This window comes from Piliocolobus tephrosceles, chromosome 14 (genome assembly GCF_002776525.5).
Source record: "Piliocolobus tephrosceles isolate RC106 chromosome 14, ASM277652v3, whole genome shotgun sequence".
Classification (NCBI taxonomy): Eukaryota; Metazoa; Chordata; class Mammalia; order Primates; family Cercopithecidae; genus Piliocolobus; species Piliocolobus tephrosceles.
Genome location: NC_045447.1, coordinates 80282007 through 80302518, shown reverse-complemented (window position 1 = coordinate 80302518; position 20512 = coordinate 80282007). Strand labels below are relative to the sequence as shown.

General features: G+C 42.0%; 1 protein-coding gene and 1 non-coding gene across 6 annotated transcripts in view; one reads left to right on the top strand and one right to left on the bottom strand.

The window, feature by feature from the left end:
* The window catches only part of SMARCA2 (SWI/SNF related, matrix associated, actin dependent regulator of chromatin, subfamily a, member 2), a 183398-nt gene that overhangs the window by 152511 nt on the left and 10375 nt on the right, over nucleotides 1–20512 (top strand). For 4 of the 5 annotated variants that reach the window (XM_023213200.2, XM_023213203.3, XM_023213202.3 and 1 more), the window contains exons 29-31: nucleotides 7786–7839; nucleotides 19054–19159; nucleotides 19619–19720. In XM_023213200.2, the coding sequence (XP_023068968.1) occupies nucleotides 7786–7839; nucleotides 19054–19159; nucleotides 19619–19720 (262 nt within the window). The remainder of the gene's footprint in view (nucleotides 1–7785; nucleotides 7840–19053; nucleotides 19160–19618; nucleotides 19721–20512) is intronic. The other variant, XM_023213205.2, reaches the window with a different exon arrangement.
* On the bottom strand, nucleotides 117–307 carry LOC111543439. Its single transcript, XR_002731862.1, has one exon. It is a non-coding gene; the product is annotated as a U2 spliceosomal RNA (small nuclear RNA).

Here is a 20512-nt window from a genome sequence, read left to right as displayed (position 1 = left end):
ATTTGAAGATGGCTTCTAGTTTCAGTTGATAATTTGACAAGAAACAGGCATTTTCACTCAGTTGCATAGTGGTATTAATCGGTTTTTAATTACCAGTTGAAAAAATTTTTTTCTCAAGGGGGTGCATCATTCCTGGAGGTACTGCAGTGCCAGGTAGATGTGTGGAGTTGATGGAGCAAGCTCCTGTTCTAGCTCCCTGCTTCCAAAATCCACTTAACATGTTGTCCTCGGATAGAGGAGGAATCAGATATTAAGCATGTAACAACAGATACTACACTTGATCTTAGCCAAAAGACTGAGAAGCAGTTAGTTACCAGAAATGTTTGACATTAACTAGTGTTGCTCTGTACCCCTGTGTTTAACATGAATAACTACGTTGTGTTTTTAGTTTTTCATTATGGGTTTGCTGAATACATCATAGAAAGGAAAAATTATTATAAAAATGTAGTAGTATAAAAAGCAAGAAACTTTCCACCGTGGGGTTTTGCTGTTAAGCCTTTCTTATCTATAAGGAGTTTTCAGAAATGGGGAAAGAGGAGTAGGTGGAGATGTTTGTGAAAAGGCTAGAATTTCTTGCTCCATTTTGCCCACCAGGTCTGTCAGATTTTGTGCTTTTACTATTTTCCTTTTTTCAAAAAATAAATAAATAATTGCATCCCCTTTGAGGCTTCTGAAGTGGCCACGAAGGGCAATCCTATTCTCTTGGGTTTGGACCAGCTGTTCATTAATGAAGGGGAGTGACAGCAATCCAGGAAGGAAATTTTGACCACAAATCCATGCTTTGTCCAGAGTGAACATGAAAACTTCCTTGTAAACCATGAATCAGTAACTCTCACGTTTCTGTTCACCCCCCAGGTCCCCTTGTATATTTGCCATAGAAAGGGACGGTATTCTAGAAGCCAGCTTGGATTATTATGCCTTATTTTCTCAGTCCCTGGTTTAAAGCAAAATATTACTAAGTAGAGAGCATCACCCTGCATATACATCAAACTTTTTTGCTTTTGTCTCAGGAGAGTGTAACATCTGTTTCTCTGACCAGATGTGCTGTGATGTGTGACAGGCATTTTGTTCATTACTCGCTGAGTGAGTCGAGGGCTGTTGTGGCACTGAGAAGGGCCAGGAAAGTCCTTGGAGGTTGAGAACCTAGGCCTTTCGTTCTAAGGTGATGGCTGTATCTTTCTCTAGTGACATAAAAGAAGTCACCAACAGGTGGACTACATACTGCCAGCAGATTTATTTGGTTTTATGTTGTTTTTTTGAGGGGTGGGGGTCAGCAATACATAAACCTGGAGAGATTTCTTGCAAAAATTTCCCTCCCACCCCCACCCTTTTGAAAAACCTGAAACTCTGGTGGCACTTTGCCCAGCTCTCCCTAAGGTAGCAATCAGTAGGCACGAAGAAGTGGCCACCCTTTCATTGGCAGCATTGCGCTCTAGGTTGCCACAGTCCCCATCATTCCCTATCATCTCTTCAGTATGGAGTGGGTTACCATTTACCATCATGCTTTTTATGCCTGGCTCACTTCATTCATTTGTATTACCTGCAGGCTCCATAGCCTTTGAGTTTATGACTTCCTGGTGTCTGTGGCTTATGGGCTGACCACTTTCCTAGAAACCATCCAAAAATACAGAGTGGTAGGAGATTATATGCCTTAAACCTCAGCTAAGCATTGCACAGTGGTTTAGAGTACAGACTCTTGTCTTGATTAACCGCTTGCATTTGAATCCTGACTCTGGCATTCACTAGCTTGGGGGCAGTTGAGTAATTTACTTAATCTCCCTGAGCCTCAGTTTGCCCATCCAAAAAAATGGGATTCATTACTGTGCCTGCCTCTAGAGTCCTTATGAGTCATCAAGGAGTTAATGTAACTCAGGTTCTTTGAACAATTTCATTATTAATAATCAGCCTTTCAGACTTTGAGGCTGATCAGGTAGGTGAATGGACCTCTGAGCACTGGAAAGAAAGTGTCCTTGCTGATGCTGGTTTCTGTGGTTTTATTTCTAGAAACAGAAAATGCAGTTTCAGTGGTACTGCTTATTGAGTTGAGTACGTCTTTAGTTGTACTGTAGGTAAAGAGTATTTAAATATTTCAGCATGCAGATATTGAGTAGTTTTTTCTTTTTCACTTTTCCTTGTTTTATTTGCTTACTTACTTTTCCTTAAAAAGTGTCCTGGTAAGACACATTCTATTAGCTCCCACATTTAGATGCTTTCTGGGGAGTATGTACTGAATTTCCCACCACTGAATGTTTCATATACATTTCATGTTGGTAATCCTCTAGAAAAAGCACTAACTATTTATATTTTGTATTTCTCTTTAACTTGGTACTCAAGTAGGAGGCACTCAAATTAGGAGAGCCTTAATTAGATACAGTATCATATTTTTGGTTGGTTTTAGAAAACGCTGCTGGGAGATGTACATTTCACTGTGTTGAGATTTTTGCACCATTAAAGTCAGTTACTTAAATAGTAACTCAACCCACCTGTGAAAGAAATACCACCTGTGCTAACCTCCTTCCCATCACTTTGGTCGAATGTTAGGGCTCTGACGTTCATGTAGATTAACAGCATATTAAATAAGAACTGCCATTTATATTTAACTGATACATAAGAAGAATTAATTAGCTCTCATGAGACAGTTGTTTAAAGTTCATGCATGATTCTGGGGCAGATGTATCTTGATATTTTCATAAAAAACTAAGATCATTTATGTGTGTATTTATTGCTTTTTAGTCCGTGATAGGACTTGTTTTTTAAAAGGAGGGTACTTCTAAAAATCTGACCCTGAAGAGCCAGATACTGTGTGATTCATAAATGTAAAATCTTTCTGCAGTAACTGCTATTCAGAGGTAGTACTGGTCTGCTGCTGCTACTGGCCCCCATCATTTTATTTGCACAAATAGAAAACTTTATATCAAGTAGTATCAGAAGGCTTTGTTTTGACCTGTTAAGCATGCTTTGTTTTCTGCTTATTTAGAAGCTTTTAGAAACTCATATTCTCAATTTATGTAATATTTAGCCTAAGACTGTTCTTTGAGAAGGGATTCATCCTGTTTGCTTTTGTACCTTTGAAGATTGCCCCTGGGATGAGATGTAGAATTAGATGGTGAAGAGTAGAGTCTAGGGAGCTATTCCAACTCTAGAGGCTTTCAGTTACTTGGATAAGGAAGAGAGAGAGATTCCTAGAGATATTCTTAAAGTTGGAAGGGACATTGAGCTCTGCCTGGCCCAACTTCCCACAACACAAATAAGTCCCCCTGCACCACCTCTGGCATGTGGTCATCCACCTCCCTGTGGACCCTCCGTTGTGAGCTCCCTGCTTCAGAGCAGTTCTTGGCACCCAAGGACAATTGTAAACACATCGCCATTTCCTACATTAAAAGGGATGCAGCCCTCTGACCCCTAGCTATTTGTTCTACTTGGAACCTCGGAGAATAAATCTCTCATTCTGAGAAATATCCTTTAAAATGTATCAACAAGCATATCTACGTCAGGATATTCTTTTTCAGGCTGGAACACTTCACTTTGCTCTCTGAGTGATGCCTAGACATTGGCCACATTCCAGTCTCCTAGTGTCCCATTTAAAACATGGCACCCAGAACTCCAATGGCGTATTCTGATCATTAATTGCAGGGTAGTTAGCTTCCTTATTCTGGACACCAGAATTCTGTTAGCATAACTCAAGAGTATGTTTACTTTTTCCAGCAACCTTGACAGAGTTAACTCATTGAATATGTGACTTGTTGAAATAAACCCCACTCCCGCCCCAAAACACACATACACAGCTCTGATTTCATATGAATACTGCCAAGGTTAGCTTTCAACTAAGCCTAATGTTTTTGAACCTATACCCGCTGACTGTATTCTCATCCCTGTGTAGTTCCAGCCTTACTGCTTTTTGTCCCACCATCCTCGCATGTTGCTGTACCTCTAAATTTTTATTTTTTGTAAAAATTACATTTACGTATCTTAAGTTTTTGTCATCCAAAGATTTGATATATTGCTTAGAAACTTAGACAAAGGACAGGTCTCTGTGACATACCCCTGAAAACCACTTCAGGTTGACATGAATATATTAACCAGTAATCCTTAAGGTTGGTTACCCATCAGTGAACTCACATAGCCATGCTGTCATGTCACCCACATTTGTCCTTTCTCAGCATTATCAAGAAAGGCTAAAACCATGATACACCATGGCTATAGCCTTTCCAATCTATCAACTGAGAAACCCTGCCGAAAAAGTGAAATGAGGTTAGCTTGCCATGGCTTTTTCTAAGAGACCTCCTGCTGTCACTTAATGATGTTATTTATCTTTTCTAAATAGCCCTGTGGCATCTGAATGATTTCTTCTAAATTTTTACCAAGGGTCAACATCAAGCATAACAGTCTCAAGTTTTCTTTCTCATATTAAAATTGGGACATGTGCTTATCTCTAGTCTTCTGATTCCATTTTTATGCTCTGTGATTTCCTAAATGTTATTAGCAGAAGCAATCTACATGCTTTTCCAGGATGTAATTAGTTTGCAACTGGACACTTGAACTTACTGGAAGTGGCTTGATATGCTCTTTCTATCAACTCTCCTATCAGGAGCTTTTGTTCACCATTTATTGTGCCTTGCTTTTCAAATATGAGCATTGTTCTCATTCCTGAAGAATCTCTAAACAGAAAGTGAGTAGGGTGTCATCACCTCCTCCCTCTCTATCGCTTGTTTGAAGACAATTCTTTCAGAAGCAGTCTGCAGGAAGACTAGCCCTGCTGTCTTTAAAAGGGTTTGGACATCAGGTCTAGCCTTGAAGATGGATGCAGCAAAGTGGTGGAGGAGGCAGGAGATACCTGCCTGGTCAGAACCTGGTCAGTCCAATTGGTGAACACAGCCCCGGTGCACAGTGGAGTGGCAGCCACGTGGCTCCTGCCTCCCTCTTTAGTCTCTGCTGTCTTCCCCCAGCTGGGAATACGTTCTTCTTGCCCCTAAATTTAATAAGCCTTTGTGGTATCTCTGGGAATTGTGGTAAGACTCAGCTTGTCCTGAATTTTTAGTTCTCACATTGGAGAAAATCATTCATTCTTTCTAGAAATATTACCATCATTTTTTTCCTTATTTCCAGCACCATACTGTTGAATATAATTATAAGGTGAAAATTTCAAGTACTTACCCCCACTAGCTCATCGTGCAGTGGAAGAGATAGCTTTCCTGTGGGATATTACTGAAGAGGTAGCTGGCCTGGGGAATTCAGGGAAATAGGGGTCATATGAGCCCCATTATCTGAGGATACAATGACATTACCTGGTGCTTATAATCAGTTTAGGACATTATAATAACATTTACCTGGAAAAATGAGCTTTTTTCTTTTTCTTTTTTTTTTTTTTTTTTGTTTTTTGAGATGGAGTTTTGCTCTTGTTGCCCAGGCTTGAGTGCAATGGCACAATCTCAGCTCACTGCAACCTCCGCCTCCCGGGTTCAAGCAATTCTCCTACCTTAGCCTCCAGAGTTGCTGGGAGTACAGGCATGCACCACCATGCCTGGCTAATTTTGTATTTTTAGTAGAGACAGGGTTTCACCATGTTGGTCAGGCTGGTCTCGAACTCCTCACCTCAGGTGAACTGCCTTTCTCAGCCTCCCAAAGTGCTGGGATTATAGGCATGAGCCACCATGCCCGGCAAGTGATCTGATACGTTGTTACAGTATAGCATAGCACCTTTCTAAGAATTTGGTAAACTACAAACCTGTGGACTAATTGTACTTAATTCCTATACGTACTAAAAAGTAATTTGCAGCATTTTTCTCATTTTGAGTAGGACTGAAACTCGGTTGAAGGCCCACATGTACTCAGCCCATTCTCCAGAAAGGCAGGGCTCTTATTTAAAAATGTTGCCTTGTTCCAAGGCTTTCTCTGCCTGGGAAGTTCTTTATTTGAAGTGTGTTAGGTATTTACTGTGTCGAAGGCTTTCCCACACTGATTATCTTCTCAAGGCTTCATCAAACCAATGGATCTTTACACTGGCAGTCATACTGTCTTTCTAAAATAAGTTTTAGTATCATACATTTTAAACCAAATCCATGTCATTATGTAGTATTATTTTTTGTTGCTTTGTTTTAGGGTTTTAAAAATTTGTATTTTTTTCCCCCAAGCCAATCAGATGGCTGACCTGCATGGACTCCTTATCAGAATGATTTGAAATTATTCTACTGGGATCTTTGGTTGTTCAGAACCCATTGAGTTGTCATCTCTGTCAGTCTTCAATGACAGGAGCCACGCCTAGCTCTCTGAATTATTGACAGTCTACTCTGTAGAGTGTCTAAGGTAGTACTTGTTGTTTTCAGGTTTTTCTCCCATGACTTTTGCACATTCGGCGATGACATGGTCTACTTAAGCTTCTGTCTCCTTGGTCAGCACCATCATTAGCCCAAGGTCCTAAATGTGAAATAATAAACACTTTCCCAATTCTCTGCCTTACTGCTGACACTCAAATACAGAGTGCCCTCCACATGCTTCTAATTGTCCCTGCAAGACACCCGTTCATCTGCCTCCTCACACCCTGTCTGCCTGAGGCCCTTGCACTGCTGGCCTGGCCTGGCAAGCTGCAGGGTGGACTGTGTGCCCTGCCTCCAGTCTCTTCCTCCTGGCTTCTTTCTGAGGCACCTAACTGGTCATTTCCTATTGTAACTTTAGAAGTCTTCACAGCGGCCCGTTGCCTACCCAATGATGACCAGACTTCTTAGCATGGGAGAACTGTTATCTTCCACAAGCTGAACCTTCAGATCTTCCCAACTTTTTTTCCAATGCACCCCTCCCAGCTCTCCTTAGATTTCAGACATTCCGAATATTTCTGTATATTTTGAAGACAGCACATGCACTTCCACCCCTCTGTTGACTGGTTTATGGGTTTATGCTTTTCCCTCTCTGCAACGCCCTGACTCTCAGCTGACTCTAAAGCAGAATGTGGCAGTGACTCTGAGAAGAGATTTATATGTGGACAGGCATAGGCTGTGAATGCCAAAGGGTGCTGTCTACACCTAGGGAGATCTAGAGGGTATGGAGGTCTTCCCAGGATCTGTGAACCCTGGCAGCTGCTTCCCTGCCACCACACAAAGGGACACCAACATAGCAGTTTCAAAAATCCTCAACTGAAGAGGCTTTTCTAGAGGCTTGTAGAAGTGCCCAAGACCCCAGGTGGTGGTTTATTTTCATTTCCCACAGAAGATCATGAATTCAGCGATCTCTTGAAAGGGAATAGAGCTCTTGGAAGCACAGCTGACTAGTTAGATGGTGTTCAGACCCAAACTGGCTGACGCTTGGAATACCTTCTGTGTGCGGGCTACTGTAACAAAGCACTTTATCCTATTTGATTTTTATACCTTTCTGAGGTAAGTATTTTCCCCATTTTACAAATGAGGGGCTGAACTCCGATAGACTAGCACTACCTTCCCAAGATCACACGCACCTCTAGCCAGCGGCTGCCTGTCTTCCACCTTCTGGAACAGTGAATGGAACATGTATAGAGGGAACAGGGTAACAGGAATTTCTGTGTGTGATGGAAGTAGGAAAATCCCAGAAAGTTTAGGAAATCTACTTTCCCCCGATTTTTGGAGAACTGTGTTATTGTTCCGAATGAGGTTCCAAACATAACCCCGTGTAATCTTCCTAACAAGGCAGGTTGGTGAGGAGACTGAAGCTTGGAGAGTAAAATGACTTAGGCCAGGTCGCCCAGCCTAGGAAGAAGGAGCCGGGTGGGGACAAGAACCCAGGTCTTCTGACTCTAGTGTTCTTTCTACTCTACCGCAGGTGTAACGTGGAGAAGGTGCCCAGTAATTCTCAGTTGGAAATAGAAGGAAACAGGTCAGGATCTGTCTTGTATTCCCCTATCTCTAAATACAGGTATTCCCTCGGTACATGAAACAGATTGAATCCTAGAGTCGGCCTTTGGAAGCAAATGTCTTCGGTCACCTCCTGATCACCCCTACTTGGAGTGCGGGATAGAGGCACAGATACTCTTGAGCACTTGTCATGGCTTCTGAAGTTGTTTGTGCTGTATTTTAATCTGGCTGTGTCCATTCTATACATGTACTTCTTACAAGGGTATTGGGAGCTCCTGGAAAGCCCGCCCTAACTGCAGCATCTTGGTTCCCCCTCCCTTCCAGCGCAGCTTCTGTTGTATGTTCCTTGGGCCTCTTTAACTCTGTGCTGTCTTGGTTTAGAAGCTTAGTGCGAAGCACCTGTAGTGACTTGATCTCCTACGAGACATGAAGAAGCGTGCATGTTCACGCCGTGCCTGCATTCCGGAGTTGATCATGGCATGCAGAGGGCAGTTGCTGAGTTGTCTCTTGTTTGTGTGATGGGTTGGGTTTCAGGGTGTGTGTGACTCCTGGGCCTACCTGTTGTGTGTAGTCCCAAGCATCTGAAGCCAGTCTCTTTCAACCTCTGTGTGCCTTTGCTTCTGTTGGGTAGAAAGCAGAAATGCTTTTCTCCTAGAGATAGCGTGAACGTTAGATGACATTGGTTGAGCTGGAGAGATGGATGTGCACGATACGCCAAGGCTAGGAGCTCTTACTCTTATAAGAGAGATAACATTTCTTTCTTCCTTTCAGTCATCCTGTACTTAAAAAAAAAAATGTTGATACAGTGCTTTACCATCCGTATTTCAATTTTTTCAGCTGACCCAATAACATCCTTTACAATATTTTTTCCGCCAGCATAGGATCCAATCTAGGACTGGAGAGAGAGAATTGAGGATGTATCCTGTATTTCAGAATGAACACAGATCACACTGGTTGTGGCATTCTTCTTTATATAAGGAAATTAAAAACTTGGGGTGATTTATACTTACCCATTTTTGTGTGGAGATGAAACTGTTGGGCAAGATTGTCAATTTTTGATATTGCTTATTGCAGTTCAGTAAACAAGGACTAATCCTGGGAACCAGGCACGTAAACTATAGTGTCCACTCTGGAATTTTATTCTGTATTTGCCATTATGAGAAAGAACGCAGCCTGGATTCTGACTTGGAGATTGAAACAACAAATAGTTGACTTTATAAGTTTGGGCAGTTTAAATAACCAACTTGGGTACATATTTCCACCCCTTATACCTAGAAAGGAGGCCTTATGGCGAAATGGCATGATGTAAGCTAAATGCCCCGCCCAGGAAACAGGGACAGGCAGGAGCTCCTTTCCCTCTTTCCCCTCTTCTGTCAAGATGGTCATGTGACCATGAAAAGTAGATCAGTAACTTTAAAGGCTATTTATTGCAAGTCCCCAGTGCCATACCCGGGCTTTTTGAGGGGAGATGATATGACGGTATATGGTTAGGAGCTAGATAAATTCATTTTCACTAAAGATACATTGAAACTGTGATTTCCAGAGGCATAGCAAGCGGCTTGGTGTTTGCTTCCTCAGGGCTCTCTGCTCTCTGGAGTCTGTCTTGTCCCTTGCTGTGTGTCACACACGCTTCCTTTTCCGTAAGCCTGAGCGGACAACATGGTGTTTGGAGATTGTATTACGATGAATTTACCCTTTCTTCAGAAGACTTTTTTAAAAATCCTTTCTTCAGTGGTCAAAAGAGGCTCTTTGTAAGTATTGAAAATGGAGGAAAAAAATGAATTAAATGGAGATATTTAAAGCACAATTGGAAAGAGCTATGTCAACAAATAATGCAAGTACCTGGTATGAATGACACATATACACAGGGTGGGACGGGAAGGGATGGGGCAGGAGTGGAGAGCGCTTCTAACTGACTGTGAGCAGAGTGGGAATTTCTCAAACAGATGGGTGAAGGGAGGATGGGTGGGAGGGGCAGAGTTTGTGGTGATGTGTGCGGGAATGGGGGATGTAGCCATGGAGGCATGGAAAGCAGGCCCCCTCTAGAGACTACACCAGTGTGACCAGCTCATTGGAGACAAGGGAAGACCGGGACAGCCCGGGTGAGGGTGGAGAAGCCTCAGCTCAGATCCCGGAGGGTCTTGAACTGAGGAGGAATTTTGATGTACTCTTCTAGGAGTGGGGTCTTGAGGGCAATCTGTAGTCATCGCAGTGACTGTTAGGAGCACTGTTTCAAGGAGACCAACGGAGAGCACACCTGAGTTCTGGGTGTGAGCGTGCAGGGACCAGTGTGTGATGTCTGTCATGTGAGAGAGGGGAGGCAACACCCAGGGAGCCGAGATCAGCCCTGCAGTGGAAAGTAAAGGGCCAAGAGCGGATCATGGGGATACAGTGAGATTTGTGTTCAGAAATGTCACTGATAGTCTGTGAAGGATGGATCAAAGGAGGCATACATGAGGAGAATGTTGTCAGGTAGTGGAGGAAGATAGTCCTTAAAATAAGGAAGTGGCAGTAGGTAGGAAGACAAGGGAATAAATACCCAGAGGGAGGATTGACAAGACTTAGGGGCAGTCTAGATGTGTGAGGAGGAGAGGAGGAAGAGGAGGAGGAGGAAGAGAACTCATATAGCTCTTGGATCTCTGCCCTGAGTGATCGGTGAACGGCGGTGCCATTTACAGAAATGCAGGTGGCAGGAAAGTTGGTGTACGTGAAGGCACTCATATGTATGTGTGTGTGCACATGTGCATGTATGTAGTTACCTGGCCCTGCATACACTATCACAGGACAGCCGAACTCTCTACTCGGCCATTAGCAGCCCTTGACGTTGTGATTATGTTGTTAGTATTGACTGCTCTTTCAGGACCAGCCAACAGGCTTTTAGGCAAAATTTATTTTTAGTACCAGACATCTTGTATTGCTTTAAATGAGGGCGAGAGGCTGTAATGATAGCTCTCAAGCCCAAGCACCTCTGCATTTTAGTGGCTCTAATTTCATTATAGAGAAATTACCATGAAATAGCACTGTGACCAAGTAGATGCACTTTTAGGAAATTTTAGGTGTAGGTGAAGCACCTTCATTCATTCATTCTCTGTTTCTGATAGTTTGGACCCAGAATCAAGCTTGACAGTTTATCTTGCAGAGTAGCAGCCTCCTGAGGTCAGAGCCTCATGCATTGTCTGGTGCATGAGCATTTCATGATGCTTCCCAGAGTGAGGTCTTCCAACTCCAGCCTTCCTACTCCTTGGAGAATCCCAGTATAGCCAGAGGCCCTGGGAGGTCTTGCTATAAAGTCAGCTGTTTAACTGCTTAACCCAGCATCTCCCAAACTTATTTGACCAAAGAATCCCCTTTTCACAGGACACTGTTACTCATCTATTAAGCTAGTGTTCTGTGGAGCACACGTTGGGAAATGCTGAAGTAGAGCCCGAATATTACATTTAGTGCAGAGAGAATCTGCTCAGGGAGATGTGGACTCCAGTGCTTTATTTTGCCCTCATTACAAATATTGATACTTTAAACGTTTACTGAAACAGGCTGCTTTGACTCCTGGTGACTCGATACTTATTTATGGTGCTCAGCCAGTTATGCCCACATACAGCAGGTGGGCAGCCTACAAATAAACTTAGTCCGTCTGTTTTCCAAGACACAGAATGCTTCCCCTTATCTTCCAGCATTAGCCTGGCCCTGAAGTCCCTCTTTCCAGGGTCTCTGCCTCTCAAGCTCCAGGCCAACACCAGTATAAAGGACCCCTCTCTGAAGGAAGGGAAGGAGGCTCAGCTGGAAATAACAAAATGGATTTTCTTACAGGGCTGATACACTGTTTTCCAAACCACTCTATAAACGTTTTGATTAAAAATGGATTGCTCTGAGAGATAGCAGTTATTTGGATATATATATGTCCTTGTATATTCATGGGGGAAAAAAACTGTCTCATTCCTTTAGAATCACACCTAATAGTCTTCCTTGAGAATTTATTAAAACAGCCATTGTAGGATAAAGCAGCACTCCGGTGCCTGCCACGACCCACCCGTTTAACAAAGCAACGTGTGGGACTTGGGCACAGATGGAGAGGCATTTGATTTTGTCTGCAGAAGCTTTGTGCTTTTTAATTTGGTCACAATTCAGCCAAAAGCTTTGAAGCATTTTACCATTAAGAAATGGGGAGGCAAAGACCAGGCACAGTGGCTCACACCTGTAATTTCCAGCAGTTTGGGAGGCCGAGGCAAGCGGATTGCTTCAGCTCAGGAGTTCGAGACCACCCTAGGCAAGATGGCAAAACCCTGTCTCCACAAAAATTCAAAAATTAGCTGGGTGCGGTGGCATACTTCAGTAGTCCTGGCTACTTAGGGGGCTGAGATGGGAGGATTGCTTGAGCCTGGGAGGTCGAGGCTACAGTAAGTCCTGATCATGCCACTGCAGTCCAGCCTGGGGTACAGAGTGAGACCCTCTCTCAAAAAAAAAAAAAAATGGGGAGGCAGGAAAGGATCAGAGGACAGAATATTCAGTGGAAGGGAACACGGGTTCTTATATTTTGAAAGACAGGCACGCTTTGAGTCATGAACAGGTGTAACATCTACAAGGTGGGGTGGCAAAAACTGTAGAAAGACTTCCCAGGGCCTCTGGCTGTACTGGGAATCTTCAGGAAGCAGTAGGAAGGCTGGAGTTGGAGGACCTCACTCTGGGAAGCGTCATGAAATGCTCATGCACCAGACAATGCATGAGGCTCTGACCTCAGGAGGCTGCTACTCTACAAGATAAACTGGCTAAGGAAGCAGCAGGTCATCCAGTGTCCATCGATCATCACATTTAGTGAGATGGGCAGTGGAGTTCTGTACCTGCACCCACTATTACGAAATGTCAAGTGAGAAAAAGAGGATAGAAAAGTAGCCATCCTAAGTTAGGATTTCCAAAAGCCAAGTGATAACTGACAAATCTACTCAAAAATATTTTTTCAAAATGCTTGTCCCCCCCCACCATACACAAACAGAAACAGTCTCTGGATCTTATGTCCTGTTTCAAGCACCTTTGCTCTGTAGTAATACATGCAGTGGAAGAATGCTGAAGAAATGCATGGAAACGGAACAGAAGATTCTGATGGTTGCAACATATCACATATTAAAACTTTCATAGAATAATTGTATTCTGTTTGTTTGGCTTTATGTGATAGTTAAAAAGTGCCAATTGGTAAAACGTGCAGTTTATGGTGATAAAAATAAAAGTTGGTCATATGATCCTTAAACATCATTTCTTTGGAAAAATGAAATTATTTGACTTACAGCATGTTTTCAATGAAAGTAACCCAATTAGGGTATTTGTTGGGACCTACTTTATTTATGGATAAAATGGTTCTAAATTACATTCAATCATAAATCTTCATTTTGGTGAATAAGAATACATTATTATTTTTCATTATGCTTTGGCATATCTCCTGGGCCTTTTTCAATGCCTTTTTTAAAACCTTGTTGAAGTTGAAGTTGTACTGCACTTACAATTTGATATCCTTTTTTTAAAATTATTTATTTTTTGAGACAGAGTTTCACTCTTATTACTCAAGCTGGAGTGCAAATGGCACAATCTTGGCTCACTGCAACCTCTGTCTCCTGGGTTCAAGCGATTCTCCTGCCTCAGACTCCTGAGTAGCTGGGATTACAGGCGTGTGCCACCACGCCTGGCTAATTTGTTTTTTTTTTTATTTTTAGTAAAGACGAGGTTTCTCCATGTTGGTCAAGCTGGTCTCAAACTCCTGACCTCAGGTGATCCACCCACCTCGGCCTCTTAAAATGCTGGGATTACAGGCATGAGCCACGGCGCCCGGCCTGTTTTTTTTTTTTTTTAAGTAAGACGTAACAAGCATTTTTTTTCTTTAAAATACATAATTTTAGACTCTCTTGCATTCTATTACTTGTTCTTTCCACAACTGTTAAACATTTTGGCTGCTTTGAATTATTTATTTTAAGTAATCCTGTCATGAACATCTTGATGATTATCTGCTTCAGCCCAGAGCAGATTACCAAAAGTAAAATCATGCATCAGAGTGTGATTGTTTTTAAGACTCTGGACAAAGTCTTGGTGCCTTTCTTACTGAGCTGAGTGAACCCTTTTCAGTCTCCTAACAGGGAACTTTGTTTGTCTTGGTAACTCAGGAACATTATTTATCTATAGTCCTTTATGACTATTAGGGTGATTTTTTTTGGTGGTGTTGAGAGAAAGTCGACTGTATTGAGCAGGCTGGACTACAGTGGCATGATCTCAGCTTGCTGCAACCTCCACCTCCTGGGCTCAAGCGATCCTCCCACCTCAGCCTCCCAAGTAGCTTGGGACTTACAGGCACACACCACCATGCCTGGCTAAGTTTTGTATTTTTTTGTAGAGATGGGGTTTCTCCATGTTGCCTGAATTCCCCAGCTCAAGTGATCAGCCTGCCTCAGCCTCCCACAGTGTGGGGATCGCAGGTGTGAGCCACTGTGCCTCACCGTTGGGGTGATGTTAACGTCTACTAATTCCATGACCAAAAACAAGTCTACTCCCATCCCACCCTGTTTTGCTCTTGCTTCAAGGGTCTGGGCGATTATATGGCCAAACTTGTTAGGAATTATCAGCAATCAATACTCAATAAAGCTGAGATGAGAGATCTCAGTAGCAAATACGGAGGGCAGATGCTTGTAACACCTGCTTCATGACTGGCTCAGGTTTCTGCAGGCTCTCTTGATAAGTAGGGGCACTACTGTGGTCTAGTAAAGTCTTCAATGATATATATTAAACTTCATAGGAACCCGAACCTGAAAAGGAGCAGCATTTTTCACCTACTGCCCTGCAATGTTGACCCAATTTTTAAAGTTTTCCTCCCAAATGATTTTGCTATGTTTAATTCCTTTAGGATTGTGATAGCTTTTCGGTAAATTCCTTCCAACCTCAAGTGAGTATTCTAAATCATGACATCATTTTCTTATTGAGGCAAGATAGTCACGTTTTTACCTTTATTAATATAAACAGAATTTATTTCAGCTATGGTTAAGATTTCTTTCTCAGCAGTATCCGTTAGGTATTCTGGTCAACAGATCAGCTTGAGCAGGTGAAAAAGAAAAAGACCCTCACTAAATACAATTTTCGTCTGGTCCTGGAAAAAAAAAAAAAAAAATTAAAAAACATAACCAGTATTTTAGAAGTAGGGTTCCTTTTTTTTTTTTTTTTTTTGGAGACCGAGTTTCGCTCTTGTTGCCCAGGCTGGAGTGCAGTGGTGCGATCTCAGCTCACCACAGCCTCCGCCTCCTGGGTTCAAGCGATTCTCCTGCCTCAGCCTTCCTGAGTAGCTGGAATTACAGGCATGCGCCACCACGCCCAGCTCATTTTGTATTTTTAGTAGAGAAGGGGTTTCTCCATGTTGGTCAGGCTGGTCTCAAACTCCCGACCTCAGATAATCCGCCCGCCTCCGCCTCCCAAAGTGCTGGGATTACAGGTGTGAGCCACCGCGCCCGGCCAGAAGTAGATTTCTTAACTAGCATATCAGCCTTCAGCATGTCTCTAAGCTTAAAATATAATCAAAGTTAAGCTGACATTTATGTAAAGTTTATAATGTATGCAGTCACCAGTTTAGAGTCATAGTATAGATGTGGAATTATACTTTTGGTTTGTGGAAGTAATGAGAAAAATGCCTTTTGGTTTGTGGAGGTAATGAGAAAAAAACCGGTTGCCAGATGAAGCATAAGGAATTAAATCTCAGTAGTGTGTGTATAATAAGCCATGCATACAGGAGTTCGAACTACCACTTGCACAGTGGTATGTGGCACTTTTCCATCTCGTGCTCTGTGGTATCATGGCCACGTCACTGTGTCTGTTCACTTCCATGGAGAGGAGAGGTACTTGTCCAAAAGCACCTGTGACATGTAAGACCAGTGAGTGCCTTTAAACTTGTATTTCAGGTTGTACCCCTCCCGCACATACCCCATGTCTTATCAGAGCCATACTTGCTAGTCTGAGGTAGATCATTATGTAAAATCCATCTGATGTCAAGGCCATCAGTGGTCTTGGGGAGGGGGGTCTCATTTTTGTCTGGGAAGTAGTGCACTTTCCAAGTAGCAATTTATATTTAGGCCTTAAATTGTGTAAAATGGCATAATGGAAAACACCTTGGGATAGGATACACATTTTAACAGAAACAGAACACCTTCTGTAAACACCATGGTACAATTAGACCATTGTTCTGTACTTAAAAAGGAAAAAAGCAACTTTCTGGCCGAGGGCGGGAAGGTGCATAGAAAACTACCACGTTTGAAAAGGTGTATTAAAAAAGCCCTTGCTCAGCTCAAATTAGAGAAAGAAATGACAAGAATTCAAAACTATCAGGCTGCTTCAGTTCCTTTTGTGTTTACTTTTTTTTAATCTGTAATTTAGGAAAAAATAAATTAGCAAGTGTTCGTGCTACCCCAATGCATTCTGTAGGTGACGTGGAAGCTAGGTACTGCCCAGGACCTCCTGGCTTTGTCTGCCAAAGCTGGCCGTCCAATCCCTTGCTCTGGGAGGGAGGGGGATGAGTTTGATGTCTGTAAGAGATCCCCACCCTTGGGGAGGAGAGAAACAATAGCACACATGGAAGAATTAGGTTCTGAGCAATGAGGGGACTGAGAGTAAGTGTAGTTGATACTTAGGAGAATTTCCTCCATTTTTATGGACAATGGGTTCTTGATCCTGGATGGATAAGGAAATATTTGAAGAAGAGAAAAAACCACAGAGAACCTTCCAGCTATGGAGTGAGAGATAGGTCCGGCCTAGAGACTTGGAATGGGTCATAAAGAGGGGATTGGCCACGAAAGTTGGGGGTACACAGGAGAGACTCTCCTGACGAGAAGGTTGGTGGTACCACTTGGGTTTTTAGAGAATGAGGACATATCCTGGAGGGTTTTGGAAGCTAGACTCTGAGCTATTTCAATGATGATGGAAACAACATAGTCCAAAGAAGTCTTCCATAGATAACTTCTGGGTCCTCCTTTGTCTTTTATTCTTTGGAAAGAGAAAAGAAAGTGGAATAGGTGTATTAAGTCCAGTGAGCCTTTATTTTTTAAACAGAATAAACGTGTTTATTTCTCATTGTACAGTATTGACCCCAAGTCTCAGAGCATTCAGCTCTCTGCTTTATGAGCATAGAGAACTCTGGACTTGTCTCCTTATGGGGTTTAGAATTTTCAGGGCCTTACTGAAGACAGAGATGTAATACCAAGATTGTTTTAGCCATTTTACCCCTTAGAGCTTTGTTGCACTACTGGTCCAAACTGCTTATTTCTTATTTCACCAGTAACACAGTTGAAATTAAGAGTATGTCCATGACAGGTGTACAAAGATGTGCCTGTAATCCATCAATAGACAAATGACACCATCTGTTGGCAATGTAGAAGATGACACCATGAAGATGTCATTGAGGGAGGGTCAGGTGTTAAATCCGCAATTACAAAGAGGGCTGACTTTTGGGTTGCTGCTAGGTTATAGAGAATGATAATTTTAAACAAGTTGCTCATAGAAACTGAACAATTCATATCTACAAATTACTGTCATTGCATTTCATATGCACCTTTTCAAACAGGTAAAATGTTTGGGTGTATGAATCTCAGAATGGTAGAAAAAGAACAGATCAGAAATTGTGGCCCTGTGTTGAAGGTGATGGTAAATAAAATAGTTTTTGCCAGATACTGTTTGGCATAAGTTAGGGAAGTACGAACGCATTTCTCAGCCTGGAAGATATCCTGGAAGAGATGCGAGGGGTAGAGGTGGTTGAGAGGGTGAGAGAACACCTTGGTTCTTGCCACAGTGACCCAAAAATCCAATTCCTGAGTAAAATGCAATCTTCTTAAACCTCTTGTGTTCACCCCTGATTTTCATATTTATGAGGCCCATATGTGCATTAAAAAAATAAAACAACAGTGACCTAGTGTAGCAGAAAAACTAGCCCATCTATTTGACAGAGGATTTTCGGTTAATTTATGCAGGCCCCTTTGCACTTCAGCATTTTTCCCGCTGGTTGCTAAGCAACCGTTTGAGTTACTGCGCATGCCTTTTTTATGATAACTGTCATTATGATTACTTTTTAATTATACAACTGGGACTATGGATTAAAACAGCATATTGTCACTCATGCTTGCCACTGCCTTCTAGTATTCTCACAAGCTCCTAGAATCACCTTCTGAAATTTTCATGGCAGGGATTTATGATTATTTTTTGATATTTCTGGCTTCACAAAGGAAGTAGAGATGGCATCATAAGGGGAGTGAGATTTTTGTGAAAAATGACTGTATCACACACCACAAGCTGTTATTGATCTGGGTAGGTCAAATCAGATATTAGGATCTCGAACCTAAATGGTGACTTTCTTTGTGCCTTTAACCACGTCTGCTTCCAACAGTAAGTGATGTTAAAAGCTCATATTGCTTTGTAACCTGTGTTTGAAAATTACAAAAATGCTAAGCGTTGGTTGCTATTAAACCTGCTTTCAAATAAACCTACCGTGAATTTGGGGGGGAGGGTATAGCACTAATCCCGGAAACGTGAAGCATCCACACTTGCGAAACATGTTCTTCTTTCACCTAAATTGCTGCACACACATAGAAGGGCAGTTAGGCAAGATGTAGGGGTTCCTCTGGCAAATAATAATAAAGGTATGTGTGGTTTACAGTATGTAAAATACCCTAAAAGGAATAAGACCGAGAAAGATGGTCAGTCACTAGGTAACATACAAAAGCTTTTCACTTGAGTCTCCAGAGTATATTCTAACATATTTTGAGTTACTTTCTAAATACAATGTGAATTTGAAAACAAAGGAGTATGGAAATAAAGTGTTTATATATATATATATATATATATATATATATACACACACACACACACGCACATATATATTTACCAATTCATTGAGAAATGAAATTTTTAGCTAACAAGGATATTTTAAATATTTAAATATTTAAATATCAAAATAGATATATTTGCTCTGAAAGGGAAATCCACAGTGGATTTCCCATATCGTATGTGTGACAGAAGTGGGGAGCAAATTGTATTTTACTGTGATTTTGAAATTAGCACAAGGGACATTAATCTGCAGTAGAGTTGTGGGATTTTTTCCTGACTTAAAAAGCTCCATATCTATATGCATGGAATATAATTTGCTTTGTTGACATTTTCTGAAATAAAAATAAAACCTTTCCTCAGTAGTGTTTGATGTGGCTTGTTTTTGTTTGTTTCACCCATCCTACAGTTCAGGGCGACAGCTCAGTGAAGTCTTCATTCAGTTACCTTCAAGGAAAGAATTACCAGAATACTATGAATTAATTAGGAAGCCAGTGGATTTCAAAAAAATAAAGGTAGATATTTTGTTTACCAACTTTATTCTTCAAGTAAATAAAGGAGCAGTGTAAATTCATTGAAATGGTTGTAGTTGGAGCTGACCACCACTGATGCCCACCCAGGCCTCGCCACAGGAAAGGTTGGGATGTCCTTGTGCTTTTCTGTGACTGTTACTTAATCACATTGAGAGCTCGTGTTATATTGCATTTTATTGAAGACCTTTCAGGCTCCCTGCTCCCCCCGCCCACATTATTGCTCTTCTTATTTCCCGTCATATGCTCCTCGTTGGCAAAAGGAATGACAGTGGGAGGGTGGACTTGGTGAATGGCGCCCCCTGGGGTTGTGCAGTCCCACAGCCCTAGCAGGGCTTTATGCTGTGAGGACAAAGGGAAAGTCAGGCTTTGATAACTGAGTAATGATTGCTGAATTTTCCTCTCCCTCTTTTTTTTCTCCATCTTCTCTAAAATTTCCATTAGGAAAGGATTCGTAATCATAAGTACCGGAGCCTGGGCGACCTGGAGAAGGATGTCATGCTTCTCTGTCACAACGCTCAGACGTTCAACCTGGAGGGATCCCAGGTCTGTCTTCAGTTGTCTAAAAGTTCTTAACTGTGAATGTGCCCATGTTCTTTTTAAGTGAAATATTTCATTTTCTACCTTTTGAATCATTGCTAGTGGCAGAAGAAAAATAACTACAAACCTATGTTCCTTACCACCTATGTAAGAAAATAGAGGCTTTGGCATCTTCAAATTACCTTTGTACCACAGCTGTGCTAGCGCCTACTCACGCTTCTCTTCAAAGCCTATATTCTTTTTTTTTTTTTTTTCCTTTCCTTTTTTGAGGCAGAATTTCACTCTGTCTCCCAGGCTGGAGTACAGTGGTGCCTTCTCGGCTCACTGCAACCTCTGCCTCCCAGGTTCAAGCCATTCTTCTGCTCTCGGCCCCCCAAGTACCTGGGATTACGGGCACCCACCACCATGCCTGGCTGATTTTTGTATTTTAGTAGAGATGGAATGTCACCATGTTGGCCAGGCTGGTCTCGAACTCCTGACCTCAGGTGATCTGCCCACCTCGGCCTCCCAAAGTGCTGGGATTACAGGTGTGCACCACTGTGCTGGGCCTCAAAGCTTATATTCTAATTAGTGGAGGGATTCAAGTAAATCACTGAAGGTAATGCTGAAAGACTGGCAGTACCATTTTTGCTTTTTTGGAGATTGTATATTTGATTCTATTTACATTTATTTTTCTGATTATACTCTTGCATCAGGAGCTGAAGCTACTAGAATGTAAGACAAAACAAACTATAGGAAAAAAATAAACACTGCCTCTAATTGCTTTTTAATCCTTTTTATCAGCCCAATTGCAATTCT